The sequence below is a fragment of the Rhinatrema bivittatum genome, chromosome 4 (genome assembly GCF_901001135.1).
Source record: "Rhinatrema bivittatum chromosome 4, aRhiBiv1.1, whole genome shotgun sequence".
In the NCBI taxonomy this organism is placed as follows: Eukaryota; Metazoa; Chordata; class Amphibia; order Gymnophiona; family Rhinatrematidae; genus Rhinatrema; species Rhinatrema bivittatum.
In genome coordinates, this window is record NC_042618.1 from 106,912,451 (window position 1) to 106,935,901 (window position 23,451).

General features: G+C 42.2%; 1 protein-coding gene across 5 annotated transcripts in view; it reads right to left on the reverse strand.

Annotated features, from left to right (window-relative positions):
- Positions 1-10,343, reverse strand: part of CAPN3 (calpain 3) — a 238,611-nt gene extending 228,268 nt beyond the window's left edge. For 4 of the 5 annotated variants that reach the window (XM_029598629.1, XM_029598625.1, XM_029598628.1 and 1 more), the window contains exon 1: positions 9,751-10,343. In XM_029598629.1, the coding sequence (XP_029454489.1) occupies positions 9,751-10,041 (291 nt within the window). In that variant the 5' untranslated portion in view covers positions 10,042-10,343. The remainder of the gene's footprint in view (positions 1-9,750) is intronic. The other variant, XM_029598627.1, reaches the window with a different exon arrangement.
- Positions 10,344-23,451: the final 13,108 nt, after the last annotated feature.

Sequence of the window (23,451 nt, forward strand, 5' to 3'; positions counted from 1 at the left end):
GGGAATACTGCCTCCACAGCATCCCCAGGCTCAGGTGATCAGGGGTGCAGAAGGCCAATCCAAGAATGGAACAGGGGATCCTCTTCATGGTAAGTGCATCGCACTGTCACTGAGTTACCAGGCCAGCCCTACTGAATAATTCATATACTGTTCAGTAAAGGGTATCACAGCCTCCAAAGAATCCAGCTTAAGGAGGGAGAAGTGGAGCATGTATCTCATTTTCAGAGTACCTGGTACACACATTACCCCTCTATGAGACAGTCAGCAGTATAGTCACATTAAGGGCAGGGAAGGAAACAGGAGGCCAGTCTTCTGCTATGGGACTGGTATGGAGTGACAATCTGGTGACTGATACAGGCAGCTTGCCTGCCATATGAGTTTGCTGGCAGATGGTCTGCTTCTTTTATCATATGACCCACAGGAGACATCCGAGCAGAGGTGGACACAATCATTTTCCTAGGTCCTGTAACAAGTTTTTAAAAAAGTGGTCCCAAAGACTTCAGTCCAGTCCTTCACCTACTTTCACAAGGAGTCCAACACCAATCTGGGCCCCACTCACAGCCACAAGTTAGGAAAATAGACACTGGTAAAATTGAGCGTCCGTTTTTCTAACCTGCTGATCGGCAGGCATATATTTAAAAAAAAAATTTTTTTTAATTTTTTGTTCCTCCGACTTAATATTGCTAGGTAAAACATACAATGATCCGTAATAGGACTGCATAGAGTATCAGGTATTGCTAGGATATTAAGTCGGAGGGTGAACAGAAAAGCAGTATTTTCTCCTTTTCTGAACACTTTTCCAGGTTGCTCAGAATTTCTGAGAGTATCCCGGGCGACTAACTAATAGGCTCATCAAGATGTATTTGCATGTGATGAGCACTATTAGTTTTTGGGGGATTGGCCGCGCATTTTCGATGTGCTATTACCCCTTACAGTATAAGGGGTAATAGCATGGGTCGAAAACGCGCAGCCAATGGCGTGGAAAACGGTGCGCTTGGCCAAGCACACCATTCTGTATCGGCCTGTGAATGAAGATAAAAAAAAGTAAAGAGGACAACAGTTGAAATATAGCTATGCATAGTGAGGCCGATTCAGCGCTACTTAGCCAAACATGTAGCGACTTATCTGGCTAAGTGGCAGCAACTGAATATCTGGCTGCAATCAGCGGTCACCACTTATCCAAATAAATACTTATACAGCTAAGTAGTTAGCTGGATAAATGATGGGTGGGAGTGGGCAGATAAGGGAGAAGCTACTTATTTATTTATTTTATTTATTCTACTTCTTTATTAATACTTATGAATCACCCTTTCCAGATTTAGAAAATCGCTCAGAGCAATGTACAAATATTTACCTGTAATATAATAACAATAATGTAAAACAATAATGTAAAACATCAAATAAAATCATTACAAGACAGAACAAGAATTAACATACTCTTGCATTAACCGCTGTTACCATGTTACTCATTGCCTATAATTTACTGACCTCCTTTCATTACCCATGTTTTCACACCCTTCCTAAATTGCAATAGATCTTTCTCTTCTTGCAATGCCACCATTACACAACTTAGGAATAGCTGAGGAAAAAGCCCGGTTTTGCAAATATATATGCTTAAATTGTCTTCACAGAAGGCAGTTGAAGCTGTGAGTGAATATGTGCCCTACATTCATGTTTGCTCTTATGCCAGTGAAGACACCCCTTCAGCTGCGGCGTGCATAGCCCTTGCAAAATCTTCAACGCCAAAACTAAACACTTAACTACAGCATTGAGCGATGGACAACCATTGTAATTTTAAAAGTAAAGAGAGTGCAGTTATACAGCGACCAAATTCCAATACCAACCAGGCTGTTGCATTCTGAATGACCTGTAGTTTTCTCAGCATTTTATCTGGTAATCCCAGATAAAGTGCATTATAGTAATCAAATTGTGATAATACCAAAGCATGAGATATCTTTTCAGGTCTCCCATTTCCAAAAATGGCCTCAGTTGTCAAATTTGACATATACAAAAGTATGCAGAGTAGTTAAATTTTAAGTGGATTGTGATAAATTGCAACAGGACCTTGTTAGACTGGAAGATTGGCTTCCAAATGGCAGATGAAATTTAATGTGGCCAACTGCAAGGTGATGCATATAGGGATAAATAATCCTTGCTGTAGTTACACAATGTTAGGTTCCATCTTAGGAGTTACCACCCAGGAAAGAGATCTAGGCATCATAGTGGATAATAATTGAAATTATCGACTCAGTGTGCTGTAGCAGTCAAAAAAGCAAACAGAATGTTAGGAATTATTAGGAAGGGAATGGCAAATAAAACGGAAGATGTCATAATGCCTCTGTATCTATCCATGATGAGGCCACATCTTGAATTCTGTTGCAATTCTCTGGTCGCCTCATCTAAAAAAGGATATAGTTCAACTGGAGAAAGTGCAGAGAAGGGCAACCAAAATGATAAGGGGCATGGAACAGCTCCCCTATGAGGAAAGGCTAAATGAAATAGGGCTGTGCAGCTAGGAGAACAGACAGCGGAGGGGGAATATGATAAAGGTCTACAGAATTATGAACAGGTTAATGTAAATTGGTTGTTCACTATCTCAGATAACAGGAGGACTAGGGGGCACTCCACTAAGTTAGCAAGTAGCTCATATAAAAGAAATTGGAGAAAATTATTTTTCACTTAACACATAGTTAAGCTCTAGAATTCATTGCCAGAGGATGTGGTTAGGACAATTAGTGTAAGTGGGTTTAAACAAGGTTTGGATAAGTTCCTAGAGCAGAAGTTCGTTTACTGCTATTAATTAATAAGGAATAGTAGCTTGGGATCTATTTAATGTTTGGGTACTTGCCAAGTACTTGTGACTTGGATTGGCCCAGGATGCTGGGCTTGATGGATCATTGGTCTGACTCAGTATGGTATATCTTATGTTCTTATGTACAATGCTGTATATACTACCATAGGATGTGAATAAATATGTGATTTACAAAACAGTCGAGCCGATTCAGTAAAAAACATGGGAGAGCGGGCGAGCACCCGCTCTCCCGGCGCGCACACAGGCCACTCTCCTGTGCGTGCGATTTCAGTAAATAAATGTATTTAAATTAGGCCCGGCAGTAAAAAGAGGCGCTAGGAATACTAGCGCGTCCCTAGCGCCTCTTTTCGGACAGGAGCGGCGGCAGTCAGCAGGTTTGACAGCCGACATTCAATTTTGCTGACAGCCACGGGTTCGGAAACCAGACGCCGGCAAAATTGAGCATCCAGTTTTCAACCTGTGAGCCGTGGGCTTATTTCAATTATTTTTTTTTTTTACTTTTTTAAACTTTCGGGACCTCCGACTTAATATCGCCATGATATTAAGTCGGACAGTGCACAGAAAAGCAGTTTTTACTGCTTTTCTGTGCACTCTCGGTGCCCGGAGAAATTAGTACCTACCTTTGGGCAGGCGCTAATATCTGAAAGTAAAATGTGCGGCTTGGCTGCACATTTTACTTACTGAATCACGCGGGAATACCTAATAGGGCCATCAACATGCATTTGCATGTTGCGAGCGCTATTAGATTGGGGGGGGGGGGGGGGGGTTGGACGCACGTTTTGGACGCGCTATTACCCCTTACTGAATAAGGGGTAAAGTCAGCGCATCGAAAACGAGTGTCCAAATGCCGGCTAACAGTGCTCTCCGTCAAAGCGCACTGTACTGTGTCAGCCCACGTCATGTGCTAAAGAATTTTATTGTACAACCTGTGGAGGATAACTTTCAAACAACTCCGCATGGCACCATATGCACGCATATATGACTGTGCGGAGATTTACGAAAATAGTTTATAACCTGCACACATCAGAAATGTGCATTTTTATAAAATGCACGCAATGCTAGAATGCAACATACATGCATTTTAATGCTTACATTGAGAGTATTTCGATGCACTGAATACCCGTACTTTTCCTAGATATATTTTACACGCAAAAATAAAATAGGACTCACTCGTGTAAAATTACCAGTTTTCCAATTACTCCACCAGTTCACCCAGTCCTTCTCCAGATCACTGAGACCCTCCTGGTTCTTCAGCCTGAACTTCTCCATTCACCTAAACCTCAACCTAGCCAATAATGCACAATATACAAGTCTGATATCAATTACATGGAATAATTATGCAAGTGAACTGCCATATATATGCATGTAAGTGTCTTAGAAAATAGCAACTTACGCATGTAACTGATGGCCCCACACCAGTATGCCCCTAGACCTCCCCTTTTTTCATGCATAAATGCGCACATGAAACCATACGATTGCACGTACTATGGATGCTTATAAAATAGCGATTACACGAGGCCAGGCTACTTACACGTGTATATGCCATTCCCTGTACGTACCCGGATCAGTCCAGACACCTGGGTTGTGACTCCGCACCAGCAGATTACACGAGGCCAGGCTACTTACACGTGTATATGCCAATATGTCAATTTTTATGCGTGTAGCTCTTTGAAAATTCATCTCTAGGTGTACTGTAACTCAGGCAGGAACTGAAGCCTGAATATTTTTAACATATAATAAATGTGTCAAAATCCTGTAATAGTTTGATTTTTTTTTAATATTTTGATTTTTAGCTCACCGTTTGAAATGATGTTTAATGTGGCTAATAGCATTATTAAATAGCATACATATCCTGAAGTGTATTCTTGGCCTTTTGGCTAATATAAAACGTAAGGTCAGAGCTATAAGCCAAGGACAGTTCCTTCATCCCTTTTTGACTGAGACTGAGAACTTGTGCAGTATCAGAGATCGGGGATTAATGTCCTGTCATCATTCCCAGGTTGGGAAAATGATGACTGCTTTATTTCCATGGTGTAGGTTAATATCTTTATGACCCAAGGACTGTGAGTTAAATGTATGAGTCTTGTGTATGGTCATGTGATACCATCTGACAAATCGCAGTACTTGATATGTCACAACCATTTTATCATTTTAGAAAAGTGCAGAATTTTGAAATAGGCTTTTAAGTTATAATTAGACACATTAATAGTAATAATCACACAATTTAATCAAAAGGAACCTGTACTGTATCCCTCGCAAACTCTTACCCTGGAATTATATGATTTAACAAAAATGCAACATCATAAATTTATCTCAGATGCGATTAACATCAGAGCATGTTAAATTATTACAGAAAGGGCTGTCATTCATGACCCATTTTTTTGTAGAATAGCGCTGTATAGGTTTTTTCGCAAAATTCAACTTATGTTGTATTTTTCCCAAAATGTTCCTCAAGTGGATTCGTCCATTCTACACCCAAAATCTAGTTGGATACCTGGTGGACTAGTGGATATTATAATAAAAACCTATATTGAATTGGTATTGCTAGATGTGGTAGAAATTGAATCAAGTTATACAGCACCCAAATTCAATCTTACTCATGGTGAATTTCAGGCATTGTTATCTTTAAAGAATGAAAATACTATCATTATAAAAAAAAGCAGATAAGGGTGGTGCTGTAGTCCTTCAAGATAAGCAGAGGTACATCATGCAAATTCTAGCACATATCCAGGATTCCACCAAGTATGAACTTTTGAATCAGGACCCTACAGAGGCGTTAAAATCGCAAATAGTTAAACTAGTGAATGATCAGCTAATATTAGGAAGTCTTACATCTAGAGAAGCGCGGTATCTGTGTGTAGAATATCCAAAGGCACCTACCATTTATTTTGTACCTAAAGTACATAAAGATCGAGAAAATCCTCCTGGACGTCCAATTGTCACTACATTAGGTTCAATACTCGAGCCTTTATCCACTTTTGTGGACATTTTTTTGCAACCTTTTGTGTTAAATGGCAAATCCTACTGTAAAGACACTAAACATATGTTGGTCAAATTAGATGCAATCGACAATGCGGCGGAAGCATTGCTTGTAATGATGGATATACAGTCGTTGTATACCTCTATACCACAATTTGAAGCTCTTCAAATAGTAGAGAATACTTTAGATCTACGTGAACGTCCACATAGGATTCCTACAGAATTTTTGATGAAACTTACCAAATTGGCGTTATGTGAAAATTTTTTCCTTTTCCAACAACAATGGTATAAGCAAATACATGGGACTGCTATGGGGGCCACTATGGCCCCCAGTTTAGCCAATTTATATGTTGCCAATTTTGAAAATGTATTTTTATACGATGCAGTTCAGTTTCAGAATATCTCTCATTATACTCGTTATATAGATGACATTTTCTTTTTGTGGCATGGAAGTGTAGATCAGTTATTGCTTTTCTATCATTGGATTAATTCACTTGACAATAATTTGAAGTTTACCATTGAATTTCATCATCTTTATATCGATTTTTTGGATATACACATTGAAAAAGTAGCCAATAAAATTGTGACAACGTTGTTCAGAAAACCGTGTGAAAAAAATACCCTCTTACACTACTCCAGTTTCCACCCACATCATCTAAGGAAGAATCTGCCAATTGGGCAGTTTTTGCGGTTAAAACGAATATGTAGTGAAAAAAGTTTATTTCAAGAACAAGCTGAAATCCTAGCAAAAAGGTTATTAAATAGAGGCTATCCCAGCCATTACATTAAAAGAGCTTGGAAAAGAGCTACAAATGTAGCGCAATGCTGGTTGTTGTTGGATAAACAACATGACAACAAGCCCCCGTTGGTCTGTTCAATTCCTTTTTCAGACAAAGCTGGAGCAATTGCAGCATCTATCCATCAACATTGGACAGTGTTAAGCCCACATGTATCATTGTTTGAAGATCGTCCGATAGTGGCGTATAGCCGTGGCCGCAATATAGGGGACAGCATCACACACTCGTTTTTATCAGAACCGCAGTTAGAAGATCCTAATTTACCGCATGGAAGTTGGCCATGTACAGGATGCTGTATGTGTAAACAAGTGATCACAGGGGAAACATGGACTAATGTGAATGGGTATAAACATGTGTTACAGGTGTACACTGACTGTAAATCCTCACATGTCATATATTTGATTGAATGTCCGTGCAAACGGTACTATGTAGGTAGAACGAAAAGAATGATACGCACAAGATTAACTGAACACAAAAGCTGCATTACAACAGAGAAAATGACAGCTCCCCTGGCACTACATTGTAAAGAACATAATCATGGATTTGGAGATCTACGTTGGAGAATTTTGGAAAAAGTTCATATACACCCGCGTGGGGGAGATATCAACAAAACATTGAATTTAAAGGAACAACAGTGGATATTCAGGCTGAATACCGTCAGTCCTAGGGGTTTAAACGCCTCTATTGAGTGGTATTCCTTGATATGATTCATTAATTGTCTATACAATGTTAGTGATTAGATTAGCATATTGGGCGGAACTTGAACAAAGTAGTTCTTAAGACGGTTCCGGTTTGGTGCCGGATGTTAAGATCAAAAAAACGCCGGGTCGCCATTTGTTAGCCCTAGTTGAGATGGAGTAAAAGACAAAAAGTGAGTACACAAAGATACCGCAATTGTTATCGGAAGTGCTGTAGTCCGTTTTTATTGTACAATTTATAAAAAGATGTTTGTAAGCTTATTAAAATTTAATTTTTGACGCAGAACCATTCACCTTTGATAAAGGACTGAGAAAATGTTTGCAGCAGTCCAAAACACTGTTCGGTGTTGGGTCAACTAGTTTCTTGCAGATCGAAGCAAGATTACCATGAAGGTTGAAGGAGCATGAATAAATAAGATAAGTGCGGATTTTTGGCACACACAGAATTTTTAATAGATAATTTTAAGTGCATCAAAAAAACTTTTTGAAAAAAAATGTAAAATTTCTTCTAACAAGAACTGAAATGACCACATGATTAAACATAAGGCAGAGTTGAGATACGCGAAAGCAAAAACGATGATGCCTATTATGACGGTCATAAATGCAGTAGTTTAATCTCATCAGTATTTGTGCGTCTAAAACATGGAGTATTGCCTAACTTGTGTCGGCTATTTCAAATGAGTTACAGCTGTTTCCGATACAGTTAAAAACATAATTGCTATTGTTCTCACTCTGTTCTTTGTTGAGTTAACAAAAATCATGACATTACTGCTATTGACAGGAGTTGATAAATGTAAATGGACTTCAGTAATTTTAGAGAAATTAGAATTTTTGATATGTGACAAAACAAATGTGAGGTTAGCATTTTACTTTGTGCCTAGAAAGGGCAATTTTAAAAGCCCTTTCTGCAGATAAAAGACTGCTTTACCTGCAGACATGGCCTTTTAGAAAACAGCCCACCCTATTTGCAGGAAAACTTACATGTATGAGGCCCGTAGGCATGTAAATTTACCTGCACTGAGCAGAGAGGGATTGGGGGGTTTGTACTTAGTGTATACCTTTGAATTTTCAAAAATATGCATGTATTTCCCCCAAAAAAACTACCACACAGATTAGAAGGTGTAAATCTGTGTATGTGGGGGGTGGGGTAGTTTCCCTGGGGTCGCTTTTATAGTGAACATGCCTTTAAGTTCAACTTGAAAAATAAATTCCATTGACAACTGACTTTGTAAGTCTGCAGTAATGCAGGCAGTTGCAAAATAACTCCCCGAAAGTACACTGAAGTTAATGACTTACGCACAGAAAAGTCTATAAATTACACTGCAGGAAAAAGGATTTTACCCAGATCAACAGATCACCAATAGACTGTCCAATATGAAGCAGTTGTGAAACAATAAAACATTTGAACCAGATCTACCCAGGTTCTCTCCCCTGTCCCTCACCCCCGTGGAAACAAAATAGGAAAAATTCTTTAGTAGATCATCCCCAAACTAATTCTTGGTGGGAGTGTTTCAGTATATGCATTCTGTATAACCACCAAGAGGGGCGAAAACCTGGAGAAGACAGGCAAAATAATCCTGCCGTAAGGAGAAAAAAAAAATAACCAGAGAAGAGGCAGAAAAATTACAGTCCCAGGATGCATTTCAGGATGAGAACCAATGGGGGTCTGAGGAAAAGGATGGTCCTGAGACTCCAGCCACACCTGGGGTTGGTGAACTAAAAGAGGAGACCCAGATGACCAAGACCAAATGACTGCAGGCTGACCACCGGGTAACATGGGTGCCCTCACCCCTATTTCTATGATTTTGTTTTCATACATCCATAGTTTTTTTTTTGTTTTGACCCCTCACCTCCCGCATACCCACAAACAAATTTACTGGGGCACCTATGCCAGGCATGTTAAAATTCTCCTGAGGCAGAGGTGACCAACTCCAGTCCTCAGGAGTCACAAAAAGATCATCACAATAAATATGGTTGGGAGGCAGTGCGTGCAATTCTATCTCATGCATATTCATTTTGGATATCCCGAAAACCAGACCTTTTTGTGGCTCTTGAGGGCCCCCCCTGTCCTAAAGGCTAACGGCTCAGGGAGCCCATGGTGTAGCTCGGAAGATGACCTAGGGGGCCAGCTGTGAGAGAATCCAAAAACTATCGCTTTCTGTCTAAAGAGACCTTTTCTTTCCCCTCATTTCATTTGCCTGCCACATGGTATAAGTCCTTTCATCATGTTTTTGTCCACATATTTCTTTCTTCAATATGCTGAGGAACACAATGCCTAAAAGCTGTGAACTAGTAAATAGCCTCAAAATATTCTCTTCAATTAGATAGCTGGTTTAGTTTTTCTCCCTGGGCTGCCTGCTTATTTCTGTCAGCTTCGAGGAGCATGCGTTTTAATCTATAAAAGAGATGAGAACAGTCAGCTGCTTCACTTTGCTATTATTACGGGACAGAATCTGTTACTTACTGGCGGTCTCTTCCACTGAAACTTGATGGGAAGATGTTGGGAGTAGAAGAGGGAAGTCTCATTGGCCAGGAAATCGGCATCTTCAAAAAGAGTCTTCTTTTCCAAGCATTTCTTGAGCAGCTTCTCAAAGGATTTCTCCTTCAACCCAATAACTGGTAAGTTCCGGCTGATGATAGCAGAGTAAATCCCGCCTGTACCACCTTCTGCTGTGCCAGTTGTGTTGAGGTTGCTGCTGAGGACTGGCCCAGCTTCTGTTTGCTGGGCCACCTCGGTGCTCACAGCTGCTGGCATTGAAGATCAAATGTGAAAGAAATTAAGAGAAAAAAAAAAAAAAGAAGAAATTTTGCAATCTGAGCTGAATGCAAAAACAGGAAGTCCTGAGCAAGTACAGACAAGATATTTTTTTTGGCTGTATTTGCCAGAGTTCAAGATTAATGAAATATTTTGAAGTCTTCTGACTTGCTTTGGTCTCCGATGGGACCTCCTACAGTGGCCATGTTATCACCTCCAGGAAGGACATGCACCTTTAGCAGGATACAATTTAGGGAGAAATCTGACGTTGCTAGTATCTATGGCACCAGTACATATGTCGTTTTAGAATGCCGGGCCCTGCAGAAGTTGGAGCCAGGAAAACTAAAAATAAACACAGAGAGAATGAATGCCCCTTGTGTGTACTTTCTTCCTATTCAGGCTTGCTGTTGGGGAACTGACACATAAAGACAGCCTGAAGACATGAAAATGCATCCGACATACTCTTGAACTCACAGACAGACAATGAAATTAAGTTCTCGGTCAGCCCTTGTGGTGCTCGTTTGCTATCACTTACAATTTTTATTGTTACTTCTTCAAGAGCATTTAAAAACACTTTTTATTACAGATAAAAATATTAGTGCATTCTGTCAGACATGTTAACAAGGGGAAAAGAATGAAGAGCGCTGTGGTACAACAAAGTAAAAGAAAAAATAGGAGCAAAAAGAATAGAATTCAGAAAAGACAGGCACAGAAGGAGAAGACAGGTAGACTCACCAGGAGAAACAGAGCGGAAGGAAAGAATGACAATTAGACAGGCAAGGACTCAAGCCGAGGAATATATTTCCCAATCCGTACAGACAGGAGTAAAACTTTTAGATAAATTCTTAGAGATTTGTAGCACAAGAGAGTCTGTTTAGCTAAAAGAATGCCTTCTAAAAGAACACAAACAAGCCAGGAGTTTTTTTTCTTTGCCACAGCAGTAAATCAGCACTGCTTTTATAAACAAGACATAAGGTAGCTGTAAGCAGCCAGCAACCTAACTCACAGAGAAATAGGAAGCAAGTAAGAATACCTACAGTGCTGGTGAGATGTCCTAATAGCTCAAAAAGGTTCACTACTAGCTAACTCAATGTCATTCCTTAAAAAAGAAATGAACCAAGCAAGTATCTTATCTTTAAACCCAACAGATTTTAGCCAGAAAATCATTAACTCATGTAACAAGGTATCAAAAGCTGCAGATAGATCTAATTGAACTAATAGCTCAACAGCATCTATAGCCACCTTCCGCTGCAGGGTATCTGTCAGGGATAACAGCGTTTCTGTCCCATGAGTTTTTCTAAACCCATGTTGATTAGGATCCAGGATAATATTATCCTCAAATATGTCTCCAACAGACGAAGGACCCATTTCTCCATTATCAGTGACATGAAATAGGCTTCCAACACCTTTCCATTCATGTGAACGTCACCTGCTGTGGTAATCTTTTTTAATGAGTCCAAATCCTTGCATATGTAACTCCCTGTACTCCAGGTGTCACCCTCCTAGCCTTGGGCAGCATTGTGGTTAAAGTCCCGAGGTGGGGGAATAGATCTCTGGGGCCGTGAGCTGGGGGCAGGATAATCTGCAGGGCCCGTACCAGGCTGAGAACACTCCACATCAATAAACCACTCTCCAAATTCAAGTTGTGCTCCAAATAATAGATTGGCAGGCGGTTGGGCCATTTATTTATTTATTTATTTATTTATTTTAAGTTTTTCTATACCGGCATTCGCGATAAATATCGCATCATGTCGGTTTACAATTAACAAGTAGATAGGGAACAAAAAGGCAATAAATAACATTGATCTAAGTAATAATAATAAAATAATAGTAATGGTAGTAAAAAAACATTAAACAAGAGAAGGCTAAGGAATGCAGTTACAATAAAACAAGGGAGTAATATAACTTGGATCAGAGAAAAGAAGCAGGGGTTTAAATATAGATAACAATATATTGAGGCAGCCAGGCCATAGTGCCTGGCTGCCTCAATATAACAGGCAGCCAAGCAAACTTCGGTGACTCAAAGCCGAGGGGAGGGGACAAGAGGGCTGGGTTGAGGGAAAGATTGTTGCAGCAGGCATTCAATTTTAAAAAACGCCACTTGCATGGCTTTGCCCCATTGGGCAGAGGCCACTGGAAGTACTGAGAGAGGAGGGGAGTATGAAATGTGAAGTGAGGCTAGGGGTTTTGCCTGCTTCAGGGAGGTTTTTGCACGAGCGGCATCGAGAGCGGCTGAGGCTGAGGGTTGGTCACAAACCTTATTAAATTTCTCAGTTTTAGATTGGCTTCTCGGAGGGGGAGGGTCAATCAGAATCCGGGATGGCACAGATTGGGCAAGAGCTTGGGGTGAATACCAGGGAGTTCCCTATTCAGTTTCTGCTAGATTTTGGGGTGCGGACTTGGCCTTCAGTGGCTGTGGGAGTGAGCCCGGTGAATATAGGGGGGACAGCAGGGCCTGCAGTGTCTCGAGGTAGTCAGGGGAAAAGCCATGGAAGGGGAGCGTCATCTATGCATGGTTGTGCGGCAACAAGTGCTGATTTGCCAGCGAGGGCCAATACAGAGTTCACTACTGGTCGCAGAGGGGGTGCAATGTCTCCCAGGGGGCCTGGCCCAGAAGGTGGCAGCTCTATTATTGGTTCAGAAGGGCAGGTGGTGTTTTTTTCAGCGGGAGCATGCTTCGGCGCGATGTGGCCCGGTGCTGCAATGGCGTTATGTAAAGCTTACTCTGTGCTTATGTCCAGGGACACAAGAACACTTAGACTCAGTAAAAAGTATAATGTATTTTTATTAATCAATATAAGTGTTCTCGGGAGATGCTGGGTACTGGGTGCCCTTAGTCTTACAAACTGACCAGCATCTCCCTGGATACAGGAAGTGACCCTTGTTTTATAGATAACATTCAAATACAGGAAAAGGATAGAAGGTTCTAGAGATTTGCATGACTGCCCAAAGGATCATTTACATAAGTTGTAATGTCAACTGCATGATAACTGTTAGTAAGGAGGTGGAGCATTGGGCTCACTGGAGCAGGGTTGGATGAACGGACAGTCCAGGCGGGGTGGAACACAGCGATGATTTGCTTGGAGGACCTAGGGAACCAGCAGTTGGGGAGCACAAAGCAAATTTGGCGGATGCTACAGAGGAAGCTACAGGCGTAGTGGGTGCAGGAGCTACAGGAGCAGACACAGTGCCCATTGCACTGTGTGAGTTGATGGTTTTGGATAGCACTGAGACAGGGGTATCAGGATCCAGGAGGTCAGCTGTGGAGCCGGTTGGGGAATCTGGGAGAGTTTCAGATAGAAGAGGTGCTGGGGAGCAGGTGGAGCAAGTGTTCAAAGGGAGAGAGGAAATGATGTAGATCGAAGCATAGGCATCGGCAGGGTCGTTCTAGCTCATCTAGTTCCTCATCCTCTGTGTCATCATCATCTAGCTCCTCAACATCTTCTGAGGAGGGGGTTTCCATAGGCAAGGACTCTGGATCCAAGGCTCAGGACAGGGGTGCCCCTGTTTTAGTAACATTGTCTGAGTTATGGGAGAATGTGTCATGTTCTATGAGGCAGAAAATCCAGAAGCTCAGATATATTGATATATTCAAGTTGTTAGAGCGTTGTCGAGGTTATAGAAAGGAGGGAAAAAAGAAAAAAGACAGGGAGCATTTACAGGGAACTCAGAAGAGGGTTCCCCATATTATTTTGAATTGGATACGGTGTTTTTTGTAGTTGGCCAGTGTAATTGAGCATCAGGATTCATCGCAGTATGGGTCTATGTTAAAGTATGTGGATGCTATTCTGGCCGCCCATAAGGATTATGAGGATCGGGCTTAGCTCAACTATGATGAGCGCTTTCGAGATAAAATGGAGGAGAACAAGTTTATGTCCTGGGGCACTCAGAACATGAGCCTGTGGCTTACTCAAATGACAAATAAGACAGCACTAGCAGTGCAGGTTAATGGGCAGGTAGGGAATACAGGTGGTGGGATTGGTAGTTAGCCCTTTCGGACAGGCTCCATACCAATGGTGCAGTTAAAACAGGATCCGGAGTTTCCAATGTGTGCTTGCGCTTTAACCAATCCGTCTGTAACTTCCCAGATTGCAAGTTTAAGCATTTGTGCTCCAACTGTGGAGCCAATCACCCGGCCAGCAAGTGTATGAAGCGGGGAGCTGCTGGAAGCAGAGGAAGTCAGCAGCAGGGAATTCGGGGAAATGAACGGATATAGAGGTCTCCTTCTCCTATAGTAGTGAGTGCAATGGAGCTGTGGTTGTGAGTTTATCCCAGAGTGAAGGCGGACAGGGCTTTATTTGAGGGTTTTCTTTTGGTTTTAGGATTCCGTTTATGGGTACCTTGGAACAGTGTGAGTTCAGGAATTGTAGGTCAGTGGTTCAATTGCAGGATATTGTGGAAGATAAGCTACATGTTGAATTGGTGATGGGCAGAATAGTGGGACCATTTGCCAAGCCTCCTTTTGACAAAATGATTCTGTCTCCTTTGGCAGTGATTCCTAAGAAGGAGACGGGTAAGTTGAGGCTTCTCCATAACTATCCACTGATAGTTCTGTTAATGATTTCATGCCTCAGGAATTGTGCACGGTGTCATATGCGTCATTTGATTCAGCAGAGCAGATGGTGGTTAAATGTGGGGAAGGGGGCTCTGATGGCAAAAGTTAATATTGAGTCTGCCTTCCACTTGTTGACTATCCATCCAGACAGCTTTCCTTTGTTGGGTTTTTGGTTTCAGGAAAAGTTTTCATTTGATAAATGTCTTCCCATGGGCTGTTCTATTTCCTGTGCCTATTTCAAAATGTTTAGTTCCTTCCTGCACTGGTTATCAGAGCAGGTGGCTGGGATACCCAATATAGTACATTATCTGGATTATTTTTTGTTTGTTGGACCAAGGGGTTCCAGTATATGTAAAGACATTATGCAGTGTTTTTTGAGGGTGGCAGATGATTTCGGTATACCTATTACTGAGAAGAAGACAGAAGCCCCTGCAGCTGTGTGGTGTTTCTGGGAATTGAGTTGGTTTTGATAGGTATGGTGTCTAGGCTGTCTAAAGAAAAAGTGGACAAGTTGAGAGAAATGGTTGAGGGGGCTTGTGTCAGTAAGAAGTTGACCTTGCAGCAATTGCAGACCCTGGTGGATAGTTTTGTTGGTTTTTTTTCCATGCTGGGTCAGACCAAGGGTCCATCAAGCCCAGCATCCTGTTTCCAACAGAGGCCAAACCAGGCCACAAGAACCTGGCAATTACCCAAACACTAAGAACATCCCATGCTACTGATGCAATTAATAGCAGTGGCTATTCCCTAAGTAAATTTGATTAATAGCCATTAATGGACTTCTCCTCCAAGAACTTATCCAAACCTTTTTTGAACCCAGCTACACTAACTGCAATAACCACATCCTCTGGCAACAAATTCCAGAGCTTTATTGTGCGTTGAGTGAAAAAGAATTTTCTCCGATTAGTCTTAAATGTGCTACTTGCTAAACTTAATGGAATGCCCCCTAGACCTTCTATTATTCGAAAGTGTAAATAACTGATTCACATCTACTTGTAGGGTCATCCCAATGGGGAGGTTTGTTTTCTTTTTAGGAGACTGGCAATGTCAGGGGTTCAGAAACCTAATCATTGTATTAGAATATCTAGGGGCATGTGGGAGGATTTGGGTGTTTGGCAGACATTTTTATCAAAGTTTAATAGTGTTTGTTTGTGGCAGAAGGAGCTGATATCCAGTCAGGATTTTGAGTTGTTTTCGGATGTGTTTGGGGGAAAGGGGTTTGGAGTTTATTTTCAAGGATCTTGGTGAGCATCCCCTTGGCTGGAAGAATGGGTGCAGTTGGGAGTCACTAGGAATATTACTTTTCTGGAATTGTTTCCTATTGTAGTCGCTTTTCACTTATGGGGAACTAGGTTGAGGGATCGTACGGTGATATTTTGGTGTGATAACTTGGGGGTTGTCGAGATGATTAACAGGCATGCAGTGAAGTGCATAATAGTGTCTGAATTGATGCGGGAATTTGTATTATGTTGTATGGTGTTAAATGTCACTGCTTGGGCGAGGCATGTTCCTGGTGTATTTAACAACATTGCTGATTCTCTTTCTCGTTTCAAATGGGTGCTGTTCTGGAAGCTCACCCCTGCTGTGAATCTGTGCGGGGCTCCCGTTCCAAGTTCCCTCTGGAAGTTCGGTTCCCTGAAGCATGGCAGTTGTTGCACGCATCCTTAGCTCCATCTACTTGGGCAGGGTATTTGAGTGAAGTGGCAAAGGTGGTGGATTTTCTTTTTATGAGAGACAGGTGATGGGGGCCATTTTCGGACGTATTGCTTTTGCAGTACATTGAGGAGGCACGTAGAATGGCAAGTTCCAAAGCGGTTGTCACGTGGCAGTGTCTGGGTTTTCATTTTTTATGAGAGCTCATGGTTGGGGATACCTGATGGGACTTTTTCTGGTGCGAAGATTATTGGTGGGATGATCCAGGAGTGTGGGAGTAATGCAAGATGGCCAACGGCCTATTACGCATGTAAGCACTTTTGGACGTGGCTCATGTCATGTGTGCTTCTTCCTTCAAGATAAGCTTATTTCAAGTGGCATTTGTTTTAGCTTTCTTTGGTACATTTTAGATAGATGAATTGGTGGCTAAGGCTGGCAAAGGGGCAGAACATATAGGTTTCCAGTTTCATCATATGCAGATTATGAAGGATGCCATTAAATTGGTCATACCAAGATCTAAAACGGATGAGGTGGGGGTAAGAGGTTGAGTTGGTTTTGAGGGTGGTCAGAGTTCTTTGCACTTGTCCGGTGGCCAATGTGGTACATTATTTGTCCAAGTGTCCTGCTGGGGGGAGTCAATTTTTGGTTCATAATGATCTTCAGCCGCTAACCAGATACCAATCTAAAATGGTTCTCAGGGCAATAATTACCAAAGTGAGATTGGAGGCAGCTCATTATGGTACACATTCCTTTTGGACTGGGCCAGCTACATCTGCTGCGGGGCCTGGGCTACCGGGAGAGGTGATTCAACGGATTGGGAAATGGAAGTCTGAATCTTTCCAGACATATATCCAGCCTGGGGTTGGGGATATTCAGGAGAAGGTCTATTTTTCTGCTCTTCCTTAGTTGACAATTGCTGCGGTCGCCAGGTATGCATTGTAGGGCACTCTTTTGTTGTATGGGCATACAGATACGCCTGTCAGCAGCCTTATGGTCCACATCTGGGTTTGGCAGCATGTGATGTGACTGTGCATTGGTTGGGATGGCAAGGAATGTGCTGGAGTGAACTGTTATAGCACCTGCGTTATTGGTTGAGTTGCAGAATGTATACTGATGTTGTTGTGATTCACTTGAGGGAAATGATTGGGGGAAAAATCTCTGGCCGCCAATTCATTAACATGGTGAGGAAGGATCTTGCCTTGATGATGATTTGGTTGCAGGATACGGTAGTATGCTGGTCAGACATTATTCCAAGACCTGCTGAGATGGAGCTACGTATTTGGGGGTGTTGTCGAGCCAAAGCTAATCAACAGATTGGCTCTTGGCTGTGGGTGATTGGGGGGGGGGGTGTCACATCAAACATGATTGGTCCTGGGATGCTGAAGTGGGTCTTTTTTGACTTGATGGGGTTTATCTGTCATTCATTGGCAGGGAGGTTTTGGAACAAGTCCTTCTGCGGGGATCTTCAGCCGAATCTTTAGGGGGCATGGGATAGGTTGCCCTTCCCGCATCTGTGGCGGGTTGCCCAAGCCTCATCAATGTACTGTGGTGGTCAGACAGGGTAGCCAGTTTGGGCATTGAACTGGTAGGGGCAATACCCGTCTGATAAACAGTTGTTCTGGGCATAGCTCCTTGCTGGATGGTGGCAGGGGCTGGGTCTTAGGTGGCAGGATGCTGCCTAATAGCGGGTAGGCCTAGATGAGTTATCTTGCTGGATTGTGGCAGATGACCATCTTTTGATTGAGTGTTATGAGGGCTCGGGCTGGTTGTTGATTATTTTGTTAAAATAGAGCTGCGGCCTGTTGATTCCCATTTGAATGTGTTTTGTCTTTATTGTGAGGAGTAATTGTAAAAGGGTGGAGGAAAGTGAAGTGAAGTCCTGGCAATGCCTGTTATATTTTACTGCAGAATCTTCAGGATCAAACATAATGATAGTGACAGTTCAGGCAGATGCAGAAGGCAAACAGAATCACAGTTCCAGAAATCTTAACGCTTCTCCTTAAATAACAGTTTCTTCTTATAGCAATACTTTACTTTGTTTCTCTTCTCCTTAGTCTTTGCACATGCACGAGCTAGCCTGGTATTCTCTTTAGTCTCCTTAGTTAGCAAAATAGTTACTGATAAAATGTCCTGCTCAACGCAAGGAAAAATCCCTCTGGGGCAGCCTCAGAATCCTCTGAGCCTCAAAACAAGTCCCCTCTAGCACAGCTTGACTTCCTGGCATAGATGAGTTCCTGCTTTTATAAGTGCAGCTTTCTCCTTTTAATCTTTTAACTTCCAGGCTATATTGCACTCTCTACTCCTTCTCCTCTGCTCTCAAGCCTCTGGGGATTTTTAAAGGAAAATATTTGCACTCCTGCTGCTCCTTTCTGAGATCCTGAGTGAGGATCACAGTTCTATTTCACTCTCTTTCCTTGCAAACTGGAACAGCCCCAGACTCAGGAGAGTCAGAGTCTTTTATCACCTCTGCTCCATAACCGAACCCCTCAGGATATGAACCTCCTTTTCTATCAAGAAGGCAGAGTACACCTCCTGACACAAAGCTACCCAGGGCTCTGGAATATTCCTGTGTTGCTTACAGATTGACCTCTTACCCCATGCACTTCCTGTGCACCTCCAGCAGATGTTTACCCACTATTCAACACCATTCAAAGGTCCCATAAAGAGGAAACCTACATTTTGCCATTAAATCTGTACAGCACTTTTAAAATCTTATGCACATTTTGTGGCATAGGTGCCACACTATAGAACTGATTCTTATTCTTCTCAAGTGGTTTGGTCAACAGGTATTGATACTGGCTTAGAGTCATGCATTCCAAAATGTTTTGGTATTTCTTCAACTCAGTTCTTTTGATTGATTGACAATTGTTTTTTGTCTGTACTTCCATCTGGTCTCTAAAAAAGTCTTTACTTCTTGTGGAAACTTGTCACTTGCTGTTTCTGCTAGCATCTCATCAACATAAATATCTAGTATAGAATATTCTTCTCCTTGTTACACTAGCCCCCTTTTCACCAAGTGGTATGCGTTTCTAAGACAACTAAATTTATAGTAATGTGGTTCCAGAACCAAGTACATGAGGGTCACGGTTTTGCCAGTTTCACAGGCTGTCCATGCCCTGGTTTAGCCTGCTTGGCAGCCTTCCTGCCAGCAGGGTTCCTCAGCAAGCCTCACCTCCAGTCTTGCCGAGTTTCTCCAGTATTTAGTCCTCAGCTCCCTGCTTGCTCCAGTACCCAGAACTTTGCTTCTAGTCTGTCTCTGTTCACAACATCCAGCCTGTGCCTGATCTCAGTTACAGCTTGTGCCTGCCCTGCCCTGTCCAGATTGTCCAGCTCGTCCCATTTTAGCCAGCCTTGTCCAGCTAAATCCTACTGGCCCCCAGAACCCAAGGGCTCAACCTACGGGGAGGGGGCTGGCTAGGTAGAAGACCAACTCAACTTTCAGCTGTGATCAACCATGAGGTTCTGCCACTGAAATCAAGTCCCACCAGCCCCCAGAACCCAAGGGCTCAATCTGTGGGGGATGGGGCTGGCTAGGCAGAAGAACAGTCCTTGTCCAGCCCTGCAGTCCTGTACCACACCTGAACACCCCAGCCGGGCACGCCATGACAATGAGCTTGTGAAAATGTGAACTTTTCTGTTTATATCTCCATAGACCCTCAATGAGTCAGTATATCTGTGGCCCATTTACACCATTCATTCAGTTGAATTAAGAGGCATAGAAGCAGGCTTCTCTGCTAACCATATGGCTGGACTACAAATAACAAATAAGGCCCTCCACAAACTCCAGATAATTCAAAACTCCACCGCACGACTGATAGAAGGATGCATAAAGCATGACCACATCATACCCATCCCACAAAACTTACACTGGTTCCAATACCATACAGAATAAAATTTAAACATTGACATTGATGTGTAATGCTCTATAAGGAGAAAGACCTATCTATTTGAATGAAAGACTCTCTGTATTCATGCCCTCTAAACCACTAAGATCCTCAGTCAGATCCTCAATGTCAATTCTGTCATCAAAAGAAATCAAAAGAACAGACACCCACAACAGATTCACTTTGGGATCAGAACCTGCCTTCTGGAATTCCCTCCTGGAAGAGCTCCTTGACATACATGATTCCTCATATTTCTTGTCAGGCTTTTAGTGCAAAACCCAAAATGCTAGAATAAGAAAAGATGAGTTTTCAAAAGTTGCGCACATAAAATTAGCAGTTACGAATGTAAAATACCATATACGTGAGTACATGCTATTTTAGAAACCTCGAGGTATACATGTAAATCAGCCTTAAACATCAGGTTGGAAGCCTGATCCCATTTAAATCCCCTAAAAGGAGAATGTCTATGAGCAGGACCCTGCCAAGCAGGAGGTGCTTGGAGGGTGTGCCCAGCACAGGGGAGGATAAATTGCTGAGCCAGCAGGGAGATGATAGGCCCCATAGATCTAGGATCAGGAGCTCCAGGTTCTGTCTGAGAGAGGGAGCTCCAGATCTCTTTCTGGGAGAGGGTGGTCAGACTTCTGGGAAGTGCCTAAGGGATACTGTGAAGGTGGGAAGTCTTCTGGGAAGTGCCTGGTTAGTTGAGACTAGAGAGTACTCTTTGTGTTTGCAACTGTGTTTACCAATCCTGATTGTGTTAAGTGTGGCACTATAAATAAATGCACCAAAGTTACAGCAGAGTCTGACTGTGACTCCTCTGATCATGTCCAAGTTATTGACCACTCAAGTACCACATAAACTTTGATAAAATGAGGAAAATATTTAGAAAACAACTGAAAGGTGCAGCTGCAAAAGTTAAGAGTGTATAATATGCGTGGACATTGTTTAAAAATACCATCTTAGAAATGCAGTCCAGATGTATTCTATGCATTAAGAAAGATGGACAGAAGGCCAAACAATTAGTGGCATGGTTAAAAGGTGAGGTGAAAGAGACTATTTTAGCCAAATGTCCTTCAAAAATTGGAAGAAGGATCCATCTGAAGAAAATAGGAAAAACCATAAGCATTGTCAAGTTAAATATAAAACATTGATAAGACAGGCTAAGAGAGAATTTGAAATGAAGTTGGCCATAAAAGCAAAAATTCATAATAAAAACTTTTAAAAACATATCCGAAGCAGAAAACCTGTGAGGGAGTCAGTTGGAATATTAGATGATCGAGGGGTTAAAGGGACTCTTAGGGAAGAAAAGGCTGCTGTGGAAAGACTAAATGAATGATTTTGTGTTTACCAATAAGGCTGTTGGGGAGATACCAGTTCCAGAGATGGTTTCCGAGGGTGATGATTCGGAAGAACTGAACCAAATCAGAGTGAACCTGGAAGATGTAGTAGGCCAGATTGACAAATCACCTGGACCGGATGGTATATGTGCCAGGATTCTGAAAAACTCAAAATGAAATTTCAGATCCATTAGTAAAAATAAAATGGAAAGACAGGCTTAGTGAAGAGGATGAGTAGAAATAAGGAGCTACCTTAGAAGTGAAGGAGTAGCCTAATGGTTAAAGCATTGGGGTTTAAACCTAGGAAACTAGGGTTCAGATCCCACTGCTGCTCCTTGTAACCTTAGACAAGTTACTTTACCCCCAGGTACCACCATAGATTTTAAGCTCTCTGGGGATAGAGAAGTACCTGAATGTAAACCAAAAAGCAGAATCTTAAACAGTTTTTACTTGTTTTTGACACAAGAAGGAGAGGATGAGCAACCAAAGGCAAAAGTCAAGGACATAAGGGCTATATGGAATGAAAATATTGCCATTTATAAGGAAGTATTATTCCATGTGTTGGCACAAATTAAAATAAATAAGGCTAGGGGACCAAATAGGTTAAATCCCAGAACATTGAAGGAGCTAAAGGAATGGTCCACATGCGGGACCTTGAAGATAGTGGGTTACAGAATCATAGGCAACATAGTTTCACAAGGGGAAAATCTTTCCAAACAAATTTGATTCGCTTTGATAAAGTGACCAAAGTAGTAGATGAAAAGAGTGTGTGGTAACTTGGCGAGAGCAACTTGATAACAGCCAGAATCAGGTTGCAGACTCTGGCTGTTACCATTCTGTGCGCTTTATTTACAGTGAATAAAAGTTCCAAACTCATAACAAGCAGTGCAGCTCATCTTAGCTTCTGGTAGTACCCAAATAAAGTCAGAAGAAGCAGTACTTTCCTTAACTCCAGGTAATTCACAATCTTAATAGAGCAGGGTTTTGTTTTTTTTTACCTTTATGTCAATCAGAAACCTTAGACATAACCGCTCCTTGCATATGGTAAAACTTTCTGAGCTTCCCAGGGCCTCTCAAGTTCTCTAAGCCTGGGTTCTTATAGTAAAGTGAAGGGAACCTCCCTTCACCCAGAATCCCTTGCTGTGTTCTGCCTTAAGAAGGCCTGAACCGGACTCCTTAAGGTAGAGTGAAGGAATTGTCGGTACTCTCCGTCACAGAGTGGGGGACTTGCCAGAATGATGGCTACTGCCTGGAGACAATACCCTTATTCAATAAACATACACATGGTTACTGTGACTCCAACATCATTCTAAGCTTCAACAGCAAGAGGAAATATGGAAAAAAGGATTTGCACTCACAAAGAGGGGAGTAGCTGGCTTGTTACGGCGGTTACTACCCCAAACCAAATAAGCCTGATACTTCACTTTCAATGCATATCCAGCATAGTTCTCTGCTTCAACGGCAGGGCAGAAGAAAAACTGATACTTCACACATCCAACAGAGCTCTCTGCTTCAACGGCAGGGGAGAAGAAAAAAGGGTTCGCACTCACAAAGCGGGGAGTAGCTGGCTTGTTACGGCGGTTACTACCCCAAACCAAATGTGCCTGATACTTCACTTTCGATGCATATCCAGCATGGCTCTCTGCTTCATCGGCATGGGAGAAAGACTGATACATCATGCATTTCCAGCATAGTTCTCTGCTTCAACGGCAGGGGAGAAGAAAAACAACCAATAAGGGCTGTATAACATAGTCTGGGTAAAACAAATAAGCATGGGTGTAGCTTGCTTATTGCGGCGGTTACTACCCCTACTACCCCTAACTAATTTAGCTAGATATTTCACTTGGATACAGCTCCATCACTGCTCTCTACATTAATGGTTGGGGTGGAAGGGAAATAGAACCAAGAGCTAAGAGAAACAGATAAGTATGAGAGAAAAAATGTGTGAGGCTTGCTGGGCAGACTGGATGGGCCGTTTGGTCTT